Source organism: Capra hircus, unplaced genomic scaffold, assembly GCF_001704415.2.
Source record: "Capra hircus breed San Clemente unplaced genomic scaffold, ASM170441v1, whole genome shotgun sequence".
Classification (NCBI taxonomy): Eukaryota; Metazoa; Chordata; class Mammalia; order Artiodactyla; family Bovidae; genus Capra; species Capra hircus.
This window is the reverse complement of record NW_017189519.1, coordinates 284421-308405: the sequence shown is the minus strand read 5'-3', so window position 1 is coordinate 308405 and position 23985 is coordinate 284421. Positions and strand designations below refer to the sequence as shown.

At 40.8% G+C, this 23985-nt stretch overlaps 1 protein-coding gene across 8 annotated transcripts in view; it reads left to right on the top strand.

Moving 5' to 3' along the window:
* Positions 1 to 23985, top strand: part of TMEM164 (transmembrane protein 164) — a 180824-nt gene that overhangs the window by 97372 nt on the left and 59467 nt on the right. For 7 of the 8 annotated variants that reach the window (XM_018044336.1, XM_018044331.1, XM_018044332.1 and 4 more), the window contains one exon: positions 3859 to 3925. In XM_018044336.1, coding sequence (XP_017899825.1) covers positions 3866 to 3925 — 60 coding nt within the window. In that variant the 5' untranslated portion in view covers positions 3859 to 3865. Of the gene's footprint in view, positions 1 to 3858; positions 3926 to 11672; positions 11705 to 23985 lie in introns of those variants that run through there. The other variant, XM_018044334.1, reaches the window with a different exon arrangement.

Sequence of the window (23985 nt, the reverse complement as noted above, 5' to 3'; positions counted from 1 at the left end):
ATCCCCTGGAAAAGGGAATGGCAGCCCACTCCAGTATTCTTGCCTGGGAAATCCCATGGACAGAGGAGCCTGGTGGGCTACAGTCCATGGGGTCGCAAAGAGTCAGATAAGACTCAGCAACTAAGCACATTTCTCTATAGCACCTGGAATGATATTAACACACAGTAGTGGACAAACGGTTGTAGCCAAAATTCAATGAAATAACTGACGTGACAGAGAATCAAACCCATAACTATTGCCATTTTGCCCCAGGTTCTTACCAACTAAGATAACTTAGCATAGTATCCTACATAGAAACAGAAAAAGCTGGCAAAATACTTGTGACAATGGTAATGGCCAAGTGTTAGAGCCAGCCAGAAGGTTCATAAGCGTGACTGACCTGGGGTCCAGCTCCAGTCTCTACTGTATGGTTCTGGCCTTCAGTCTGTCCTTTTGCTCCCTTTTGACCTTTTTGTCACACTTTGAACTTTTATAACAGTTAAGCTTTCCCCAGTGGTTCATGATCCCTCTCCCCTTTTAATCTTGAGGCTTTTAGATGAGCTCTTCACCATTTATTTAAGAAACGTATATCTGAGTCTTAATATATGCCATGCACTTTTTAAAAGCACTTTATAGATATCAACCACTTATAATTTTGTGAGTTGGTACTATTATTATTCCTATTGTACAGATGAGGGAACTCTCACTGGATGTTCTTTGTTTTTTTTCTGAACAATTTTTTTTATTTTATGCTTTGGCTCTGCTGGGTCTTCATTGCTGCATGGCTTTTCTCTGGTTGCGGGCTTCTCATTGCAGTGGCTTTTCTCATTGCAAAGCACAGGCTCTAGGGCGCCCCAGCTTCCATAGTTGTGGTATGTGGGCTCAATAGTTGTGGTGCACGGGCTTAGTGGATCCAAGGCATGTGGGATATTCCCAGATCATGGATTAAACCTGTGTCTCTTGCATTGGCTGGCAGATTCTTTACCACTGAGCCACCAGGGAAGCCCTCTCACTGGCTTTTCTAGTGGTTCATTATCCATTTCCAGTATCCAATAGGAATCTGGGAGGCAGGCTGGAGGTGCTACAAAGCAGAAACTCTGATTGGGCAATCATTGACCTGTTGGATTGTGCCCTGTGTCTGTAGAGGGCAGTGCAGCTGGGTAGTTGGGCCAGCTTTGCCACAGAACACATAAGAACTTCTGTTGCTCTTAGGAATGATCTTCCCTGCCCCATGGTCTCTTGTCTGGCACACACACACACACACATACAACATTTGTAGTGTTCACATGATGGATTTAAAGTGCAGGATACAGCAGCAGAAACACCAGCTGGGAACTTGATGAAATCTGAATGTGACCTCTCCCTCTGCCCCTTATTGTCTATTTGATCTTGGGCAAGTCACTTAATCACTTAGTGCTTTGTTTTTCTCAGCTATGAGGTTGAAAATGGTACTGATTATCATAAAAAAACATGAAGATTCAATGAGATGATGCATTTGAATATTTAGTCCAGTGATTGGCACATGAAATTGCTCAATATACTGATGCATTAGATATATTTTAAATTAGTGACATGTAAGACCTTTTGGCCTGTATGTAGCTTGTGGAACTGAATTTTGAGGGCCCAGAACAAGACTTGTCTTTATCTCGGTTGTTTATTTTGAATCTTGATGTTGACTTTTATTTTCTTTATCTTTGGCTGTTCATGGGCCTTTGGGATCAGTTCCATCATCCTCAGGATTAAAGGTTTGGTGCCCAAGTATCTACTTGGCCTTGTGTAAATGATATTCTTTTAAGGCCAGCGGCAAAGCCTGTTACTAGAGGTCAGCTTTACCTCTACTCTCAGTGAGATTTTTTTCTCTGCCAGAGTGAGTGTTTTTGCTGTGATTGTCACTTAGGAGTGTCCAGGGACACAGTTGGGCACGTGTTGCTTCACCCCCTTAACAGCCACAGAATGGCTTTTAAGGACCCCTGCTCCAGGCATTGAGGCTTGAGCCAGAGTTTTCACCAATCAGTTTCTGAGAGTATGAGGTGCCTCCTAGAAAGACCCTGTTTTAAAAATGTGCCAATCCAGGGAGGCAGGAGTGACGTTGCATTGATGTGCCTCCTCCCTTTTATGGATCAAGCTAAGCCCTCTTAAACTGTAGGACTGCTGGTCTGGCATGGCCTAAGAGCAAGCTCCTGACAGTCATCACCTGAAAGCTCATTAAACCTGGAGCAGGGGATGAAGAAGGTGGTAAGAGAGACCCCTGAAAGCAAAAAGAAGGAAAGTGGAGCACCCCTAACTACTTGAGGTCATATTTTCAGTGGAGGAAGGGAGGCAGGCTATGATGCAAGATAGCGAAATGGACATACGAGTTCAGAGTCAGATAAACCTGGGTTTGCATTGTGACTCTACTGTCCTATGGCATTGATGAAGTCACTTCACCTTTCTGAGCCTGGTTTCCTCATCCACAAAATGTGACAAATAATTGTACCCATCTCATAAAAGTGCTGTAAAAATTCAGTGAGAGTTTACCTAAAGCAGTTACTTTGATACTTGCCTGGGATATGTTAAGTGCAGATCACCATCATCACAGCATTGCCAGCAACAAGCAGCTGAAAGAAACAGACTGAGGGAAACCAAAAGCAGCCTTGGGGCTTGTGTGGTGTTCCCTTGGGGACTCCTTACAACATGGTCTCTTAGTCTTAGGCACAGGTCTGTGAGTTCCAAGAGAAGAGCTCATGTTCTTCTAGGTCCCAGTAAGGGCATAAGAGAGATCTAGTTATCGTGAGACTGCTGTGTGTGTGTGTGTGTGTGTGTGTGTGTGTGTGTGTGTGTCTGTCTGTCTGTCTGTCTGTCTGTCTCTGTGTGTGTGTGTGTGTCTGTGTGTGTGTGTGTCTGTCTGTCTCTGTGTGTGTGTCTGTGTGTCTGTGTGTCTGTGTGTGTGTGTGTTCGCAAGAGTGAGCTTGAGGTCCAGAAGCCACATTGACTCAGTGGTGGTTGTATGTGACCCATCAAATTAGCTTTTCTGCAGGAGGAACAGACTGTCACTCTTTGCTTCTCCCTCAATCGTCAGGGCCCACTTGCCTTGAATGATAAAGGAAGCTGCTTCAGCCTATTCCCACAGCTCACACAGGCAGAGTTTGTTCCTGACCTGCTTGTTCTTGACTGATAAAGGGTTCCTAGCATGTGTTTTAACAAGTCTGGATTTGGGAAACAGGATCACTACCCAATGCTGGAGACTAGTGGTTTTCCCCTTTTCTTTTTTGTTTTGCTTTTTAGTCACAGAACCCCATATGTAAAATAGATAAAAGAAAGCTTGGAAGGCTGCCACTTCTGCCCGAAGGTATTTCTAAGAAAGCAAGGGAGCCTATTTGCAAAACACTGAAGTTGTCTTCCTGGGTTGTATTTGCTGCCCTTTTCCTGCCTAGGTCTCTGTTTGGGGAGGAGGATTGGATCTGGCTGTGTAAATAAGCAACCTGGCTCTGAGAAATAGGTCTCGACTGTAATAACACAGTCGTGTAATAACACCTGGCTCCCGCAGTGCCCCTTTGTTAGGCTGCCTGAGCCACAGCAGTTGGAGCTAAGATTGGGACGGACCGAATGTTTAGGGAGCGCAGAGCTAATTATGCAATGAAGTGTTGTAACCAAAGCCTGTTCACCAAGTGTTTGGGGGATTTTGAGGTGGCGCTGGTGCTCTTCAGAACATTTCAGCTCATGCAAAATGTGCTGCTTTTAATTTATTACGCATGTGTGCCAACTCCAGTGCTCTGTTTCACTCACACAACCTCTTGTATACACGCTCTCCCATCTGGCATGGCATAACCTGACACATTTTTGTCTGCCTCTGCATCACAGTCAGAGTGTGACCTGCACTTTATCTTTTTTCCTCTCCAGGCTACAGATGCACATGTTGAATGGAGCTCTTCTTGCTCTGCTGTTTCCTGTGGTGAATACGCGGCTGGTAAGTGGCCCCTTCTAGAAATATACCAGCAACATACAAAATGGTATTTGCTCGCTCCTGTGTTATCCAGTGCTTGTCCTCATCCTTGGGTCATGTCCCCATGTGAGTTTTTATTTTTTTAATCTTTTTTATTAAAGTATAGGTGATTGGGAATATTATATTAGTTTTAGATGTATAGCATAGTGATTCAATGTTTTTATAGGTTAAGCTCCATTTAAAATTATTATGAGATATTGGCTATATTCTCTGTACTATGCAATATATCCTTTTAGCTTATTTATATTAATCATGGTGATTTCTACCTTTGACCCCTCCATGTAAGTTTTTACACACCTACACATTCAGTGTTGAGATTTGATGCAACCCTGTTTGGATGTAATGGAGCTTGATGAGGGTGAGAGTATGGTATGGAACTCTGGGGCTTTAGTAAGGGTTTAGGCCAGAAGCAGAACAGATCAGAAAAGCCTATAGAAGCTTTTGGAAGGGTTTGGTGAACAGAAAGGAGGCTCCACCCATTCAACCAAGGCTTCCAGGTGTTCTAAGGGACTCCAGTGTGGATTCAGCCACATTGGTCCAGAATAATCTACTAGGGAGCCTCAAAGTCAGCCTGCTTTGCCAGAGACACCTTTGGGCAAGAATTAGATTTCTTCCCTATTCCCCCAAACCCGCAGAGAAGTCTGGCCCACACATCTCCCCAGTGGCTAGCAAGTAGAACCCCACTGTGGCAGGTGGCTGGGTGCTAAACCAGTACAGAGAGAAGTGGGAGTGTAGGGCTTGAGTGGCCGGGCCCCGTCCTCAGACTCCCAGAGGGATTAGCAGGCTGGCTGAGAAAACTCAGGACAAGAACTCACACATGAAATAATTCCTACTGCTTTCTGTTTTCATGACTTAAATTTGCCTCATACATTAATATCACAGTTTAAATCTCAAAATGATAATCCTTCCTCTTTGGATGGCATTTCATAGTTTACAAGGTCGTTTCAAATAATAGACTTCCCTGGTGGCTCAGATGGTAAAAGCGTCTGCCTACAGGAGACCTGGGTTCGATTCCTGGGTTGAGAAGATCCCCTGGAGGAGGAAATGGCAACCCACTCCAGTATTCTTGCCTGGAAAATTCCATGGACAGAGGAGCCTGGTAGGCTCTAGTCCATGGGGTTGCAAAGAGTCGGACATGACTGAGCGAATTCACTTCAAATAACAGTTGTGGGAGGTAGCTATTAAGTTGTGTGAAGGCTGAGTATTATAGCCTCTTTTTATAGAGGAGGAAACTGACGTTCAGAGAGTCCATCAGTAGAAATTCTTTCCTTTCGTCCATCCCTCCTTTGTCCTTCCTTCCTTCCTTCCCTCCCTTTCCCTCTTTCCTCTTCTTCCCGTCTCTAATGGCAGATTTGTTATTCTATCCGTTATGACCCCCAGTACTTTCTAAATAAATGTCAAGCTTTAGTCAGCGAGCTTATCAAGAATGTCCAAGTAACTTTTCTTAACATAGAAATTTCTTTGATGAACTCTGTGTTAACTAGCAATTCCAGTCGGGCTGGTAAATAATCTTGTATTCCTTTTCTAAAATAAAAGCTCAGGATGGTGGCTCTATTTGCATATGTCTTGACAGTTGGCTTTGGTCTGGTTACTTTAAATGGCTGGGACCCCTCCTAGGCTACCCTGACCTTCAGGACTTTTTACTTTGCAACCCCTTATTTGAGCTCAGATTGACAAAATAAGGCACAGGAAGGTAGGCAACTCTTTAAGCTGATGATCTAATTAGGCAGGAAGTCAATTCTGGACATTTTTTGCCCTTTCTTCCTTCTTGGCCCTTGATGCTTTTTAATCCCCCTTTTCCTCCTTAGCTATAATGAGGAAACCAGGAAAATAGAATGAGCTAATTGGTGTGTATACCAGTAATACAAACGTATATACACTCATATAAAGACAGTGAGGGAGTTAGAGGAAATTTCCACAGTCAGCTAAAGGATGTGGATCATCAGTGAATTTCCATGTGGTCTTCTGCCCTGTGCCTTATTGGCACTGGGGCTCACAGACCAGCTAGAGAATGCCCAGCTCCAACTTCCTCCTGGTTCTTCATCTTAGAAGCTGACACCTTAGAAGAAAGAAGATTTATTCCAATGGCCCATATTACAAGTAAGTACTCTTCACCACCAGGATTTCAGAGTAGGTCTCTTTTTGACTTCAGATGAAGTGCCTTAAGGGCAATTTCACTTTTGTTTCTTGGAGGGAAGGAAGGGAAATGTATCATGGAACTATTATTAGATTATCAGAGAGCTGAAAGCTTGTCTGAGCTAATCTTCTAGAGGGGAAACTTGTGCTTAGTCGCTCAGTCATGTCCGGCTCTTTGCAACCCCATGGACTGTAGCCTGCCAGGCTCCTCTGTCCCTGGGGATTCTCCAAGCAAGAATACCAGAGAGGGTTGTTGCCACGCCCTCCTCCAGGAGATCTTCCCAACCCAGGGATCGAACCCAGGACTCCTGCATTGCAGATGGATTCTTTACCATCTGAGCCACCAGGGAAGCCCAGAGGGGGACTTAGATGGATAAATGACTTGCCTAAGAAGCCAAGGTGGATGCCCCTAGAACCCAGGTCTCCTAACTCAGACTTCAGAGCCCTTTTCCTTTGTTTGACTGACATTTAGGGTGAGTTTGAATATGAATGCTAGTGAATTAAGACCCTGGAGATGCTGCTTAGCTTCTCTCCAAGTAGAAGAGTTGGGTCGTAGGCTTCTTTGATAAGTTGATGAGCACTGTAGAGCCTCTTCCCAGATGCACAAAGACAAGTTTGCGTACAATTTCAGGAGGGACACAGACCGCCACCTCCTGCCCCTTTCTCCCAGAAGCCCATCCATGGATTCCTTGTTGAGATCCCCAGCCCCAGCTGTCAGTAAGTAGTCCATGGAGTAGAGAATAGATGAACTGCCTAGTAGCTGCTTGTATAGCCAGTGGTTTTTCAGTCTGATGGTAATGAGGTTCCTTATCTGTACCCATGACTTTGCAGAGAATGTCATCCATTTCAGGCTAAACCACCTCCTGGAAAGTGCAAGCCAAGAGGTGGGAGCTAAGCAGGGTGCCCATGGAACTTGGTTACATATTAGCTTTTCAGTTATAGCTCTTAGACCTTGCAGAGCTATTGATCTGGTCCTCAGAATGAGGCGCAGGACCCAAGCTGCATTCCCAACCCTGAGCCTTTTACCCTCAAATGTCCATGACAACTTCTTATGAATATGAAGTATTCTGAGCAAGGGAGAAAAGAAACTGCACTGTGTCAGCCCCTTCTCCAACCAAAGCCCTAGCCTGGCCTATATTTATTTATGTTTGCAGCCATCTGTCTTCTACTAGAACAATAAGGAGATGAATGATAATGATTCTTTTCATCAAGCTCCTTTCTTCATCAAGGCTCAAAGCCTCTAGTATATTATTATCTCATTATCAAAAATTGCCCTATTGTGTAGCCATGTTGATCTGTTACATTAGCTCCTGTTTTCCTCCTTTACCACCCCTCCCCTTTTACCCAGTTCCGGTTCTCTGTTAGATGTTTCTCTTGAATGTTCCTACCTCTCAGACTGAGTGGAAGAGGTTAATAATGATTTTTCCCATTCCTGGGACAGCTGCTCTCTATCCACCATCATGTTTTGGAGATGTAACTGCCGCCGGCACACCTTGTACCCATGTGTGCTTCTGGGAACACTTTGCTGTCACGGATGCAAATCGGCTTGAGAATCTTACTCTTTGCTAATTGGTACATTGAAACGTGCTAATTGACCTAGAAAAGTTATTTCTGTGAGTGGCAAATTGAGCTATTTTAAAAGTTATAGTTTGGGTTTTGGACTTGAACTAGGGACAGAATGTCCCTTTGCTTTTTGACAGTACTTAAAATAGAAAAAGCTTGTTTTCAAAAGAGGCCTTAGCTTTCTGAAGAATTGATTCAGCCAAAATTGTGCCTCAACCTTCTACAAAGGCCAGTATGTTTCTGATCAGATGAATGCAAAGTATATGGGGACATGGATAGTGTTGAGAAAGCCTGGGGTTCCAGCAAATTCTAGGGACTGGCCTAGGATAGGTCTAATTACTGCCTGTATTTTGAGATTAATCTTTGAAAGTCTTACAGAATGCCAGCCGAGCCATACCAGTCAGTCCAAATTTTTATTGAGCACATTTTTTGTTAAATATTGTGCTATATGCTTCAGGAGATGCAAAAGCAACCAGAGTTCATTCCCAGCCCTCAAGGAACTTGTTTAGTTAGAAAGATAAGGCACAAATGCCTTAGATGTGATTGCAATGTTAGAGTCAAAATCATGAGAAAGGAGAATTGCAAGGCAATACAGGCTTAATAGCTAAATTGTAATTGTTCCAAGTTCTACAAAAATGGGAAGAAGATTAATATCAGCATTTATTGAGCATCTAATGTGAATGTGTGCCAGGTAATTTATGAATATTCTTATTTAATTCTCACAAGAACCTGATTTTAGCTGTGAGGAAACTGAGGTTTGGAGAAGCTAAATGACTTGCTCAGAGTTACATGACTGCTTGCTAAATCATTTCAGTCGTGTCCGACTCTGTGCAACCCCATAGATGGCAGCCCACCAGGCTGTCCCGTCCCTGGGATTCTCCAGGCAAGAACACTGGAGTGGGTTGCCATTTCCTTCTCCAATACATGAAAGTGAAAAGTGAAAGTGAAGTCGTTCACTCGTGTTCGACCCTCAGCGACCCCGTGGACTGCAGCCTTCCAGGCTCCTCCGTCCATGGGATTTTCCAGGCAAGAGTACTGGAGTGGGGTGCCATTGCCTTCTCCGAGATACATGATTTGTAAGTACTAAAACTAAATCTAAAGACTTTGAGCTCTAATGCACTGTGTCCTGAAGAGGTCATTGGATGAAGTGGGCCAGAAATGCTCCATGCAGAAGTAAAGCCTGAACCAAGCCTTGAAGGGCTATTAGAATGTGCATACAAACTGCAGAGGAAAGTGATAGTTCAACTAAGGGACCAGAGGTATGGAGGTAAGAAATAGTAGACTCTCCTTGAGAGTCTAAAGAGCAGGATGGAGAGTCATGGACTCCAATTTGCCTATATAGACTTTGCCACTTACTTGCCAATCACCAGAAGACATCCTGTGACATTGATTCTGTCATGTCTTTTAGCCCTTGGAGTGTTTTGATTTTATGTTTACTTCTTACCTTTTCCACCACCAGTAAGTATTCTTACAGGGAGATGGGGCTTTTCAACCACAAAATCTTTCCCAAATACAAATATGTCACCCTAGTAGAGTTGTTAAGAGTATGAACTCAGGGATCTGATTTTCCAGGTTCATACCCTGACTGTGCTGTGTGTGTATGAGAGGGAGGGAGAAAGGGAACTTGGCTAAGTTACTTAACTTGAATGGGCTTCCACGCTCTCACCTATGATATGGAGGTGATCATAGTGCCTCCCTCCTAAAGCTGCTCTGAGGATTAAATCAGTTAATATGTGTAAAGCATGTAGCACAGCACCTGGCAGATGGGAAGTCCTCCATCAGCATTAGTTGTTAATTATTAGTCTTTGATCTTCACAGAAACCCTGTGAAAGGTGGGTATTAGTGTTACTGTACCAGGTTCCATTGCCCAGTGTGCAGGAAGCCAAATGCTGAGATGCTGAGGTTTGCCCTTACAAGGCAGCCAAGCGAGGAAAACCAATCTCAAATCCACCTCCCCCAAGTTGAGGGACTTAGGATATTTATGGTACAAGGAAGCAGGGTGGTCTGAGGTCTGGGGAAAGATGGCTGGAGGGAAGAAAAAGATGAAGTAATCAGCGTTCTGTGCAAGTGTAGCTGAGTTACGTACTTCTTCTTGAGATGCATGTTCAGAAAATGGTGACCTTAACATGATCTGAGGATGGAGTTTTTGGCTCTCTGATATCAAAAGGTAATCCATCAGATAACTCTCAGTCCCAGCTGAATGGTTGATGGTCTTGACCACTTTGAAATGGGCTAGACTAGCTCCATGTTCCTGAAAAAACAACTTAAGCATTACTATAATATCAGAGCTGTTATCTATAGGGGATGGCTAAAGGAGTCTTGTGATACATTGTCTAAGCTATACCTAGCTTGGAAGGTACACAGTTTGCAAGAACAATTAAGGAGAGCTTGGTTGGCGAAGGCAGGTTACAGGATGTTACTTATTAAGCAAGTTATGGTTTAAGAAATGTAGCTGATGACTGCCCTTGGTTTCATTTGTTGTTGTTATTTAGTTGCTAAGTCATGTCTGATTCTTTGAGACCCCATAGATGGTAGCCTGTCAGGCTCCTCTGTCTATGGAATTTCCCAGGCAAGAATACTGGAGTGAATTGCCATTTCCTTTTTCAGGGGATCTTCCTGACCCAAGGATCAAACCCATGTCTCCTGCACTGACAGGCAGATTCTTTACCACTGAGCCATCTGGTTAGCACTGCGATTTAACAGATTAAACCTTAGAAAGTTTACATAACTTGCTCAGGGATACATAAGAATTGACAGAACTGGCCTGAGAATGTCTGTCTTTCTGATATGAAAGCTCAAGGGTTTCCTTCCACCTCTTTCCTTTTATTTTCAAGTATTTAGCCAAGTTAAGTTTTTGTGTAAATTTTATACAATATCCGTTAGAGATTTGGAGGACTGATTATACTCTCAGGATTTTTTTTTCAAGGATATGCTCCTTGAAAAAACCATTTAATCAGACAAGTATAAAGAGAAAGCCAATCTTTTAACCTCATCAACTTTCAATCCTGTCTTCCCAGGGGTAAGTTGTGTTAATTGTTTGTATATGTTTCCACATTTTTCTTTTGCCCATAAGTGCAGATGGAGATGTTCACATTTCTAGGGTTGTTGGTTTGTTTGGTTGTAGGTTTCTTGAACAATCGGTATTGAACTGCAAACATTCCTCCAGTGTATTTTCCTTTAACCTAATTGTAGAATCTGTAATCTCTTTAGGTGTGGACATAGCTCAGTTGTTTTCCAATAGCTGCTTAGCACTCCATAGTTTGGTTGAAGTGTATATTCAGCCTCTTGCCAGGCTCCCAGGCCTGCATCATAACTAGTGTCTGTGGGCAAGGATAGTGTCTTTTGTGGTATCTGCTCTGTGCAGGGCACCCAGCACATGGTGGTATCCACAGATAGAAAAGTGAATTAGTCCATCAACCCGATTATTGCAGAGGAATTCCAGGGATCTTTTGCACACATATCCAGTATGATGTCTTAGGTGTGATACCAGAGGGATGAGAGATATTTTTCCCAAGTGAATTATTTTTAAACCACTTAAAATAGTGCTATTTTCCTGATGACAGCAAAAGACGTATTTAGTGATGAAAATTTGTAAAATACGGGAAAGTAGAAATAAAAAATAAGTACCATCAATGCAAAAGGGGTTATTTTTCAACATATTAAAAAAAAGAAAAACACCAAAAAGCATGAGGCTTTTGTGCCTCTGTCCTTGAAATTGTGTAAATGTTTTCTTTACAAAAGTAATATCTTCATAATAGCAAATAAAGAAAATACAGAAAAAAACTGAAATAGGATCATTGAATAACTAAGTTAACAGATGTTCATATTGTTTGCAGCATATTCTCAAAGTCTTCTCATCTCTGTGTGGTTGTTAAGAGTTAGTATAATGTAGTGGTCAGGTGGCTGACTCTGGAGTGGGCAGATCCTTGCTTTTATGGCTGTCTCGTCTGTCTTTATCCATGTGATCGTGGGTAAGTTACACACTTCGGTGACCTTGTTTTCTTATCTGTAGATGGGAGCTTGAACGAATGGAGATACATAAGGTAAGCACTTAGTCTAGTGCCTGGCACACAGTAAGTGTTTAATAAGTGTTGGATGCTCCTGTTGTTACTACTACTCCAAACAGAGGTCAAACTGGGCTCCTGTTGGCCTGTATTATTTGATGTTAGCCTTCAGGGCCTTGGCTCCAGCTCCCTGGTTGGGTGATGTTGATGTGAAGAGGGCTTTGTTTCTGAATTAGCTTTGTGGAGTGAGATTAAAATTCCCTGGCAGGATTTCTTTTCCACATTGACTAGCAGTGTGTGTGTGTGTTTCCCAGACAGACTGTTGGATTAGGGAACTGGCCATCTCTCTCTCTTCCCTCCTGACAGGTGAATTAGGCCCACTCCTGGTGTTTCTTCCCATTTGAATGAAATGTCGAGACCCCTGGGGTTTTCAGCAACACCCAAGCTCCCCGCTCTCGCGGAGAGTGGCAGCCATGAGTGAGGATGACAGGCAGCAGCCTCTTTGCCTCCAGTTTAATAGTTCTTTGCACTAGTTCTGTTTTCCAAAAATGGCGATTAGAAGGCACAGCCTCTGACTCTTCCGACCAATATTTCTCCCTTGACCTCGAGCCACTCCCCCAAGCCATGTTTCTTTTTTGTATTTTTTTAGATCAAGCAGGCAAGATTTATTGAGCAAGTTGTAAGCAGTGCAGTCTCGAGTGGTCAGCAGTGTTTCTTTGTGCAGTCAAAGCCTTATCTAGTGGGTGAGTTCCGTTTCCCCAATCTTTGTGGATCAGTGGTTCTCAGCTCTGACTGCACCCTAGAAGCAGCAGAGCCAATTTCAAACTGTAAGCATTTTCCAAAAGTACCCCAGGCAATTCCAGTGTGCTGGCAGCACTGCTTAGGGCCCTGCCTGGTCTGCTGCCGCTGACCTTGGGACTTTGACTGAGTTTGCTTCTTTCCCATCAAGCATCAGTTTCCCCATTTGTCAAATGGGCTTAGTGATACTGCTCTCTACCTCACAGATAGCTTTCTGAAGAAAAGGTAGCAGATAACAAAAGATAACAGAAGAATTAGCAAAGAGCTTTGAACATTTAAAAGCACGCCACAAAGAGGCAATGAGTCCTTGCCTCTTTCTCTCTCCCTGTTGTCACTTTTTTGAGGGGGGGGTGTTAATTGAGATAAAATCTATTAATACAAGTATATCCATTTGAAGTGTATAATTCAATGTCTAATTCAGTGTATTACAGAGTTGTACAACCATTGCCACTATTTAATCTTAGAATATTTTCGTCATTCTCCCCCACCCCCACCAAAAGCATTAGTGATGTCTCTCTACTCCTCCCCTCCACAGACCCTGGCAACCACTCCTCTCCTTTCTGTCCCTATGGATTTGCTTTTTCTAGATCTCATGTAAATAGAATCATATCATTTTTCTGACTGACTTATTTCACTGAGCATAGTTTTCAAGTTCATCCAGGTTGTTGCGTGTATCAATACTTCAGTCCTTTTTATGACTGAATAATAATAGTCCTTTGTAGAGTATACCACATTTTGAAAAATGGAAGTATACTATATCTACAATGTTGTGCCAGCTTCAAGTGTACAGCACAGTGATCAGTGTGTCAGATTGCCTTCCCTTATAGAGGGCATTACAAAATACTGAGTATAGTTCCCTGTGCTGTATTACAGGTCTTTGTTGGTTATCTTATATTTTGTTTATCCGTTCACACATTGATGGACATTTGGGTTGTTTCCACCTTTAGGCTGTTGTGAATAGTGATACTGTGAATGGTCCTGTAAAGATATCTGCTTGACTAAACTTCCCTGTTGGCTCAGACGGTAAAGAATCTGGCTGCAATGCAGGAGACTTGGGTTCTGTTCATGGGTTGGGAAGATCCCCTGAAGAAGGAAATGGCTACCCACTGCAGTATTCTTGCCTGGAGAATTCCATGGACAGAGGAGCCTGGTGGGGTACAATCTTGACTGCTTTGGGGTGTATACCTAGAAGTGAAATTTCTGGGTCATATGGTAACTCCATGTTTAAATAACCTTTTGAGGAACTGCCAGATTGCTTTCCAGAGTGGCTTCCCTGTTTTTTTTATTCCTGCTAGCCATATATTGAGGGTTCTGATTTTGCTGCCTCCTTGCCAACAATTTTTATTACCTGATTTTCCCCCATTATAACCATTTGGGAAGGTGTAAAATGGTATCTCCCTGTGGTTTTGATTTGTATTTCCCTGATAACTAATGATGTTGAACACCCTTTCATGTACTTATTGGCCATTTTTATGTGTTCTGAGGGGAAATGGCTTTTCAAATCCTTTCCCATGTTTAAATTGGGTTATTTGTTTTTTATTGTTTAATTGTGATAGTTCTTATGTGTTGGGATAGTAGACCCTTATCTGGTATATGACTTGAAATATTTTCTCTCATCCTTTGGGTTGTCTTTGCATTTTATTGATAGCATCCTTTAAAATACAAAATCTTTAAACACTGATGAAGTTTACTCTCTTTAATTTGTCTTTGACTGCTTGTGCCTTTGGGGTTATGTCTAAGACACTAGTATGTAATCAAGTTCATGAGGTCTTAGAAATATCCTTTAAGAGTTTCATAGTGTTAGATCTTGCATTTAGGACTTTTTATATGTCATGTGAGGAAGGGATCCAAATTCATTCTGTTGCATGTGGATATCCAGTTGTCCCAGCATTATTTGTTGAAAAGACTCTTCCCTGTTGAAATGTCCTGGAACCCTTATCAAAAATCAATCAACTAGAGTTTATTTCTAGACCATCAGTTTTATTCCATTAATGTATATGTCTATTCTTATCCTGGCACCACACTGTCTTGATGATCACTATAGATTTGTAGAAAGTTTTCAAAGTGAGAAGTGTGTCATTCAAATTTATTCTTCTTTTTCAAGATAATTTTGGCCATTCTGGGGCCCTTGTATTTCCATATGAATTTCAGGATCATCTTGTAATTTGTTGCAAAACAGCCAGCTGGGATGCTGATAGGGGTTACATTGACTATAGAGTAATGGCAGGAATATTGTCATTTTAACAATGTTAAGTCTTTCAATCTATGAACACAGGATGTTTGTCTGTGTATTTAGGTCTTCTTTAATTTTTTTTCAGTGACATTTTGTTACTTTTTTGGAATATAGATTTTGCACTTTTTGGGGTTAAATGTATTCCTATGTATTTTATTCTTGTTGATGGCTCTGCAAATGGAATTGTTTTCTTCATTTCATTTTCAGATTGCTCATTACAGTTCATTTTTCTGTATCGATCTTATAACCTTTCAGAACTTTTTTATTACTGCTAATAACGTGTGTGTGTGTGTGTGTATTTTTTAAGATTTTCTGTAGATAAGGTTGTGTTATCTATGAACAGAGATAGGTTAACTTCTACTTTCCAATCTGGGTGCCTTGTATTTTTTTTTTCATGGCCAATTGCCCTGGCTACAACTTCCAGTACAGTGTTACGTAGAAGTGGCGAGAATGGATATCCTTGTCTTATTTCTTACCTTAGGGGAAAAGCATGCAGTCTTTCATCATTGAGTATGACTTTAGCTGTGGGTTTTTTGCACATGCCCTTATCAAGTTGAGGAAGTTCCTTTAGTAAATTTTAATAAATATCTGTCCTTGGGGAACCGAGGGTAGTAGAGTGTTTTAATGTTGAGGTACTTAGTCATTCACAGTTTAGAATTGCTTATGGTGGGAAATGTCTTTCCAAGGAAGGCATTGTAATGCTTCAGGGTTTAAAATCACCTACACACAAATTAAAGAAAGGAATCTTAAGCATATTTAAAAGAAAAGTGAAAGCTTATAGTTTCTTTTTTAAAGTATTTTTTTACTGAAGGATAATTGCTTTACGGAATTTTGCTGTTTTCTGTCAAACCTCAACATGAGTCAGCCATAGGTATACATATATCCCCTCCCTTTTGAATCTCCCTCCCTATCCCATCCCTCTAGGTTGATACAGAGCCCCTGTTTGACTTTCCTGAGCCATACAGCAAATTCCTGTTGATTATCTGTTTTACATATGGTAATGTAAGTTTCCATGTTACTCTTTCCATATGTGTCACCCTCCCCTCCCCTCTCCCCATGTCCATAAGTCTATTATCTATGTCTGTTTCTCCATTGTTGCCCTATAAATAAATTCTTGAGTACCGTTTTTCTAGATTCTGGATATATGCGTTAGAATACGGTATTTATCTTTCTCTTTCTGACTCACTTCACTCTGCATAATAGGTTCTACATTCATCCACCTCATTAGAACTGACACAAATGCTTTCCGTTTTATGGCTGAGTAATAGTCCATTGTGTATATGTACCACAACTTCTTTATCCATTCATCTGTTGATGGACATCTAGGTTGCTTCCATGTTCTGGCTATTGTAAGTAGTGCTGCAGTGAACAATGGGATACACGTGTCCTTTTCAGTCCTGGTTTCCTCAGGGTATATGCCTAGGAGTGGGATTGCTGGGTTATATGGTGGTTTTATTCCTAGTTTTTTAAGGATTCTCTATACCGTGTTCCATAGTGGCTGTATCAATTTACGTTCTCACCAACAGTGCAAGAGTGTTCCCTTTTCTCCACACCCTCTCCAGCATTTATTGTTTGTAGACATTTTGATGAGGGCCATTCTGACCAGTATGAGGTGATATCTCATTGCAGTTTTGATTTGCATTTCTCTAATAAGGAATGATGTTGAGGATCTTTTCATCTGTTTGTTAGCCATCTGTGTGTCTTCTTTGGAGAAATGTCTGTTTAGGTCTTTTTCCCACTTTTTAATTGGGCTGTTTGTTTTTCTGGCATTGAGCTGCTTGTATATTTTAGAAATATATATATAGATATATATATAGATATATAATATATTTTAGAATATATATTTTAGAAATTAATCCTTTGTCATTTGTTTCATTTCCTATTATTTTCTCCCATTCTGAAGTTTGTCTTTTCACCTTGCTTATAGTTTCCTTTGCTGTGCAAAAGCTTTTACGTTTAAGCAGGTCCCACTTGTTTACTTTTGTTTTTGTCTACATTACTCTAGGAGGTGGATCATAGACGATCTTGCTTTGATTTATGTCATTGAGTGTTCTGCCTATGTTTTCCTTTAAGAGTTTTATAGTTTCTGGTCTTACATATAGGTCTTTAATCCTATTCGAGTTTCTCTTTGTGTATGGTGTTAGGAAGTGTTCTAATTCATTCTTTAACATGTAGCTGTCCAGTTTTCCCAGCTCCAGTGACTGAAGAGGCTGTCTTTGCCACATTGTATATTCTTGCCTACTTTGTCAAAAATAAGATACCCATAGGTACATGGTTTTTTTCTGGGCTTTCTATCTTGTTCCATTGGTCTATATTTCTATTTTTGTGCCAGTACCATACTGTGTTGATGACTGTAGCTTTGTAGTATAATCTGAAGTCAGGAAGGTTGATTCCTCCAACTCCATCCTTTTTCTCAGGACTGCTTTGGCTCTTCGGGGTCTTTTGTTTTGCCATATGAATTGTGAAAATTTTTGTTCTAGTTCTGTGAAAAATGCCATTGGTAATTTGATAGGGATTGCATTGAATATGTAGATTGCATTTTGTAGTATAGCCATTTTCACAATATTGATTCTTCCTATGCAGGAACATGGAATATCTCTCCATCTGTTTATGTTGTCTTTGATTTCTTCCATTAGTGTCTTATAATTTTCTGTGTACAGTCCTTTTGTCTCCTTAGATAAGTTTATTCCTAGATATTTAATTCTTTTTGTTGCACTGGTGAATGGGATTGATGCCTTAATTTCTCTCTCTGATTTTTCATTGTATATAGAAATGCAAATGATTTCTGGGTATTGATTTTGTATCCTGCAACTTTGCTAAATTCACTGATTAGTTCTAGTAATTTTCTGATACTATCTTTAGGGTTTTCTAGGTATCGTATCATGTCATCTGCAAACAGTGAGAGTTTTACTTCTTCTTTTCTGATCTGGATTCCTTTTATTTCTTTTTCTTGTCTGATTGCTTTAGCTAGGACTTCCAGAACTATGTTGAATAATAATGGCAAAAGTGGATACTCTTGTCTTGTTCCTGATCTTAGGGGGAATGCTTTCAGTTTTTCACCATCAAGAATGTTTGCTGTAGGCTTATCATATATACCCTTTACTATGTTGAAGTAGATTCCTTCTATGCCCAATTTTGAAGAGTTTTAATCATAAATGGATGCTGAATTTTGTCAAAGGTTTTCTGCATCTATTGAGATGATCATATGATTTTTATCTTTTGATTTGTTAATATGGTGTATCATGTTGATTGATTTGCATATATTGAAGAATCCTTGCAGACCTGGAATAAACCCAACTTGATCATGGTGTATAAGCTTTTTGATGTGTAGCTGAATTCTGTTTGCTAAAATTTTGTTGAGGATTTTTGCATCTATGTTCATCAGTGATATTGGCCTGTACTTTTCTTTTTGTGTGTCATCTTTGTCTGGTTTTGGTATCAGGGTAATGGTGGCCTCGTAGAATGAGTTTGGAAGTATTCTTTCCTCTGCAATTTTTTGAAAGACGTTTAGAAGGATAGGCATTAGCTTTCCTCTAAATGTTTGATAGAATTTTCCTGTGAAGTCATCTGGTGCTGGGCTTTTGTTTTTGGGGAGATTTTTTTTTTAAATCACAGATTCAATTTCAGTGCTTGTAATTGGGTTGTTCATAATTTCTTTTTCTTCCTGGTTCAGTCTTGGAAGATTGAACTTTTCGAAGAATCTGTCCATTCTCCCAGTTTATCCATTTTATTGCCATATAGTTGTTCATAATAGTCTCTAATCTCTTATAATCCTTGTATTTCTGCATTGTCTGTTGTAACCTCTTCGTTCTCATTTCTAATTTTGTTGATTTGATTCTTCTCTTTTTTCCTTGATGAGTCTGGCTAAAGGCTTGTCCATTTTGTTTATCTTCTCAAAGAACCAGCTTTTAGTTTTATTAATCTTTACTATTCTTTCATTTCTTTTTCATTTATTTCTGCTTGGATCTTTATGATATCTTTTCTTCTACTAATTTTGTTTTTTTTTTTTTGTTCTTCTTTTTCCAGTTACTTTAGGTGTAAAGTTAGTTTGTCTATTCTATGTTTTTCTTGTTTCTTGAGGTAGGATTGGATTGCTATAAACTTCCCTCTTAGAATTGCTTTTGCTGCATCCCATAGGTTTTGACTTGTTGAGTTTCCATTGTTATTTGTTTCTAGAAAATTTTTGGTTTCCCTTTTCATTTCTTTAGTAACCTGTTGATTATTTAGAAATGTGTTGTTTAATCTCCATGTGTTTGTGTTTCTTACAGGTTTTTTTTTTTTTTGTAATTGATATCTAGTCTCATAGCGTTGTGGTTAGAGAAGATGCTTGATACAATTTCAATTTTGTTAAATTTACTAAGGTTTGATTTGTGACCCAAGATGTGCTGTATCCTGGAGAATGTTCCATGTGCACTTGAGAAGAAGGTGTATTCTTCTGCATTTGGATGGAATGTCCTGAAGATATCAGTGAGATCCATCTCATCTAATGTATCACTTAAGATTTGTGTTTCCTTATTAATTTTGTTTTGATGATCTGTCCTTTGCTGTGAGTGGGGTGTTAAAGTCTCCTACTATTACTGTGTTACTGTCAAACTCTCCTTTTATGTCTGTTAGTGTTTGTCTTATGTATTGAGGTCCTCCTATGTTGGGTGCATAGATATTTACAATTGTTTTATCTTCCTCTTGATTGATCCCTTGATCATTATGTAGTGTCCTTCCTTATCCCTTGTAATATTCTTTATCGTAAGGTCTATTTTGTCTGATATGAGGACTGCTAGTCCAGCTTTCTTTTACTTCTCATATGCATGGAATGTATTTTTCCATCCCCTCACTTTCAGTCTATATGTGTCTTTAGGTCTTAAGTGGGTTTCTTGCAGACAGCATATATATGGGTCTTGATTTTGTATCCATTCAGCCAGTCTATCTTTTGGTTGGAACATTTAACCCACTTACATTTAAAATAATTATTGATATTTATGTTCCTATTACCATTTTCTAATTGTTTGGGGTTGATTTTGTAGATCTTTTTTCTTCTGTTGTATTTCTTGATTATAGAAGTCCCTTTAACATTTGTTGTAAAGCTGGTTTGGTGGTACTGAATTCTCTTAACTTTTGCTTGTCTGAAAAGCTTTTTATTTCTCTGTCAATTTTGAATGAGATCCTTGCTGGGTACAGTAATCTTAGTTGTAGATATTTCCCTTTCATTACTTTAAATATATCCTGCTGTTCTCTTCTGGGCTGTAGAGTTTCTGCTGAAAGATCAGCTATTGAATGAATGGGATTTCCCTTGTATGTTACTTGTTGCTTCTCCCTTAATGCTTTTAATATTCTTTCTTTGTGTTTAGTCTTTGTTAGTTTGATTAGTACGTGTCTTGGTGTGTTTCTCCTTGGTTTTATCCTGTATGGGACTCTTTGTGCCTCTTGAACTTGATTGACTATTTCCTTTTCCATGTTGGGGAAATTTTCAACTATAATCTCTTCAAAAATTTTCTCATACCTTTTCTTTTTCTCTTCTTCTTTGGGGACCCCTATAATTCAAATGTTGGTGCATTTGATGTTGTCCCAAAGGTCTCTGATACTGTCCTCAGTTCTTTTCCTTCTTTTTACTTTATTCTGCTCTTCAGAAGTTATTTCCACCATTTTATCTTCCAGCTCACTGATTTGTTCTTCTGCTTCAGATATTCTGTTATTGATTCCTTCTAGATTATTTTTAAGTTCAGTAATTGTGTTGTTTGTCTCTGTATGTTTGTTCTTTAATTCTTCTAGGTCTTTGTTAATTGATTCTTGCATTGTCTCCATTTTGTTTTCAAGGTTTTTGATCATCTTTACTATCATTATTCTGAATTATTTTTTCAGGTAGTTTGCCTATTTCCTCGTCATTTATTTGGACTTGTGTGTTTCTAGGTTGTTCCTTCATTTGTGTAGTATTTCTCTGCCTTTTCGTTATTTTTTTAAACTTATTGTGTTTAAGGTCTCCTTTTCCCAGGCTTCAAAGTTGAATTCTTTCTTCCTTTTCGTTTCTGCCCTCCTCAGGTTCGTCTAGTGTTTTGTGTGAGCTATATATATATATATATATATATATATATATATATATAGTAAGATTTGTGTTGAGTTTATTTGTTTGTTTGTTCGTTTTTCCTCTGATGGGCTAGGCTGAGTGAGGTGGTAATCCTGTCTGCTGATGACTTGGTGTGTGTTTTTGTTTTATTTGTTGTTTAGATGAGGCGTCCTGCCCAGGGTGCTACTGGTGGTTGGGTGATGCTGGGTCTGGTATTCAAGTGGTCTCTTTTGTGTGAATTCTCACTATTTGATACTCCCCAGGGTTATTTCTCTGGTAGTCTAGGGTCTTGGAGTCAGTGCTCCCACTCCAAAGGCTCAGGGCTTGCTCTCTGGTCAGGAATGACGATTCCACAAGTGGTTTGTAATGGCATTAAGGGAGAGGAAAACAAATATCCAAAAACGAGAAACCAAAGATAAACCCCAGACAAATGGCAGTTATAAAAGCAGGCAAATAATAATTAAAGTAATGGAATATACACATATACATATACATCCATGAGCGAAGCCAAAACAGTCCAACAAAAATAAGTACAGTAGATTCATCCATGAACAAAGGAAATCAAAAATTATATTTACGAGTTGAGAACAAAACTAATTTTAGCAGAAACTGGAAAACAAAAGTAAAGCAAGGTTCCAAGTGGGAATAAAGCAATGAAAACAAAACTAACAAATATGCTGTGAGGAAAGGAAAGAAAGAAAGAATAGATATGTGAAGTTAGAAAGAGGTAGATGAAGATTTATATACATTAAAGATTAACTGTAAGGGGAAAATAACAGTAGGAAAGGCAAACAAAGGAATAAATATAGAAAAAGTATAAGAGGTTTTAAAAAATTAAAAATTAAAATTATAAGATGAGAAAAGAGAAAAAAGGAAGAAGAAAGAACAAAGGGGGAAAAAGGGAAAATTCCATAGAACTTCAAAAGCCCAATGTAGAGGCAGGGATTTATGACGACTTTTGAAAATGTGAGTGAGGAAAAAAAAAAAAGATCAAAAGCTTAATTGGATTTCTTAGTGCCAATAAAATTGACAACTACAACGGAGGGGGAAGAAAGGGAAAAAAAAAGAAATCCAAAAGAATCTATGGAACAAGTCAAAAAATAAGAATAATAAATATTTTTCTTGAGTCACTGCTGTCAGAGTCTTTACCTTACCTCCCTAGGGTGCCCTCCAATAGTCTACTGATCTCTGGACCTGCTGTGGGGGCTGCTCAGTTTCCAATCTGGTCCTACTCCTGTGTGTTCTGCTTCCAATGTCCACAGCTATCAGAGCTAGTGCATTTTCTTGTGTGGGCACTCTCTATGGCCTTTTATATATTCCACAGACACAGAGTCTGCTTAGTTGATCATGTGGATTTAATCTGCAGCTTGTACAGCTGGTCAGAAGGTTTTGGATCTTCTTCTTTTGCCACCCTGCCCCTGGCTTTCAGTTGTGGTTTTATTTCCACCTCTATATGTGGGTCGTCCACTGGAGTTTGCTCCTGAGGCTACCCTGGAGGGGTTGGATTTACCCCTTTGAAGGCCAGGTGTGGAGGTGGTACAGCTGCTTGGGTCACTGGGGTTCTGGCAGCACCAGGTACTCAGGGGGATTGGAGGCTGGGGGAGTAGGAAATATAGTGCTTTAGAAGTGTATGGCAACCAGTCTTGGCCAGTACGCTCCAGTATTCTTGCCTGGAGAAGCCCCTCTCTGACAGAGAAGTCTGGCAGGCAACAGTCTACAGGGTTGAAGAGTCGGACATGATTGAAGTGACCTTGCATCCATAAATGCACGACTTTTTTTTCTGCCTGTGGCAGCTCTGCCCCAGTAAGAGTTGAGCGTGAAGGTGGTGCAGCTGCTTGGCTTGCGGGAACCCTGGTGGCACCAAGTGTGTAGGGACATAGACTGCCTCCACCACAGGAGTTATGGCCCTATCAGTCTTTTATTGAGCCTCTTCTAGCTGGCGATTAGAAGTCATCTTTGGCCAGTCTTTCTCTGTAGCTCCACCCATTCGGGCACTTAGAGGGCTCCCTTGCCTGTGGTCCTTCTCTGTTGTTCAGCTAGGGTCCTCCCTAACTGTGGTCCTACTTTGTAGATTGGCGCCTGAGGCACTTAAAGGAGCACCCTGGGTGGGGGCCTACTGTGTAGTTCAGTGCCTCAGGCGTTTGATGGGCCAGCTTCTCTGTTGTTCAGCACTGATGCTGGCATGTGGGGAGAGAGAGACTATGGTGATGGCTCCACCCCCTGTGTGTGACTCAGTGGTATCACCATGCTGCCATGGCTGCCTGGCTTCCCTCTACTAGCATTTCTCACCACTGTCTCCTCCCTCACATCCCCTCCACCCGTCTCTCTGCATTCAACAGCAGCCCTTGTCCTGGGATTGCTCCCAGCTGCTGCCCCTTCCAGGAGACCAGCATTCCTGCCCAGGGTATGTATGGCTGTGGGCAAGGACTGTCTGATTTTCATTCCGTTTAGGCTGCCACAGATCAGCTGTTTCACTCTTAGCCTTAAATGTTTCTCTTCTGACTCAGACAGTTGCTCTGCTGTGGGGATCAGACCCCTGCTTCAGTTCCACCACCCGCAAAGGGCAAGTCCAGTTCTACTAACACTCGTGTTTCCCCCCCCTAGTTCCTTCATCCTACCGAGTTTTGTGTGATTCTCTATATTCTTTTCCACTGGTCAGGTACATCTGTCCACTCTCAGCTGGTGTTCTGCATGCACTTCTGTGTCTGAAGCTGTATTCCTGATGTATCCGTGAAGAGAGATGTACTCCACGTCCACCTACTCCTCCGCCATCTTGTTCTCTAGAGTTTCTTTTAAAGTACAGTGATGTTGCATTGCCGTGAGGGAACTAGAGGGAATTGAAAGGCTTCAGGGCTGGCATACAGTAGGAGCTCAATATATGTTTACTGGATAGCTGGTATGCTTAGAGGAGGTGTTATTAGTCAGCTTCGACTGCCATAACAAAACTATAGACTGACTTCAACAACAGAAATTTCTCACCAATCTGGAGGCCTGACATCTGAGCTCACAATGTTAGCCTAGCAAGGTCAGGTTCTGGGGAGGGCTCTCTTAGCTTGTGGATGGCCGCCTTACTGAGTCCTCACAAGTTCAAGACAGAGCCCTCTTGCTCTCTAGTGTCTTCTTATAAGGACACTAATCCTATCTGGAGGACACCACCCTTATGACCTCATCTAAAACTAGCTACCTCTCAAAGGCCCTACCTCCAGATACCATCACATTGGGGTTTAGGGCT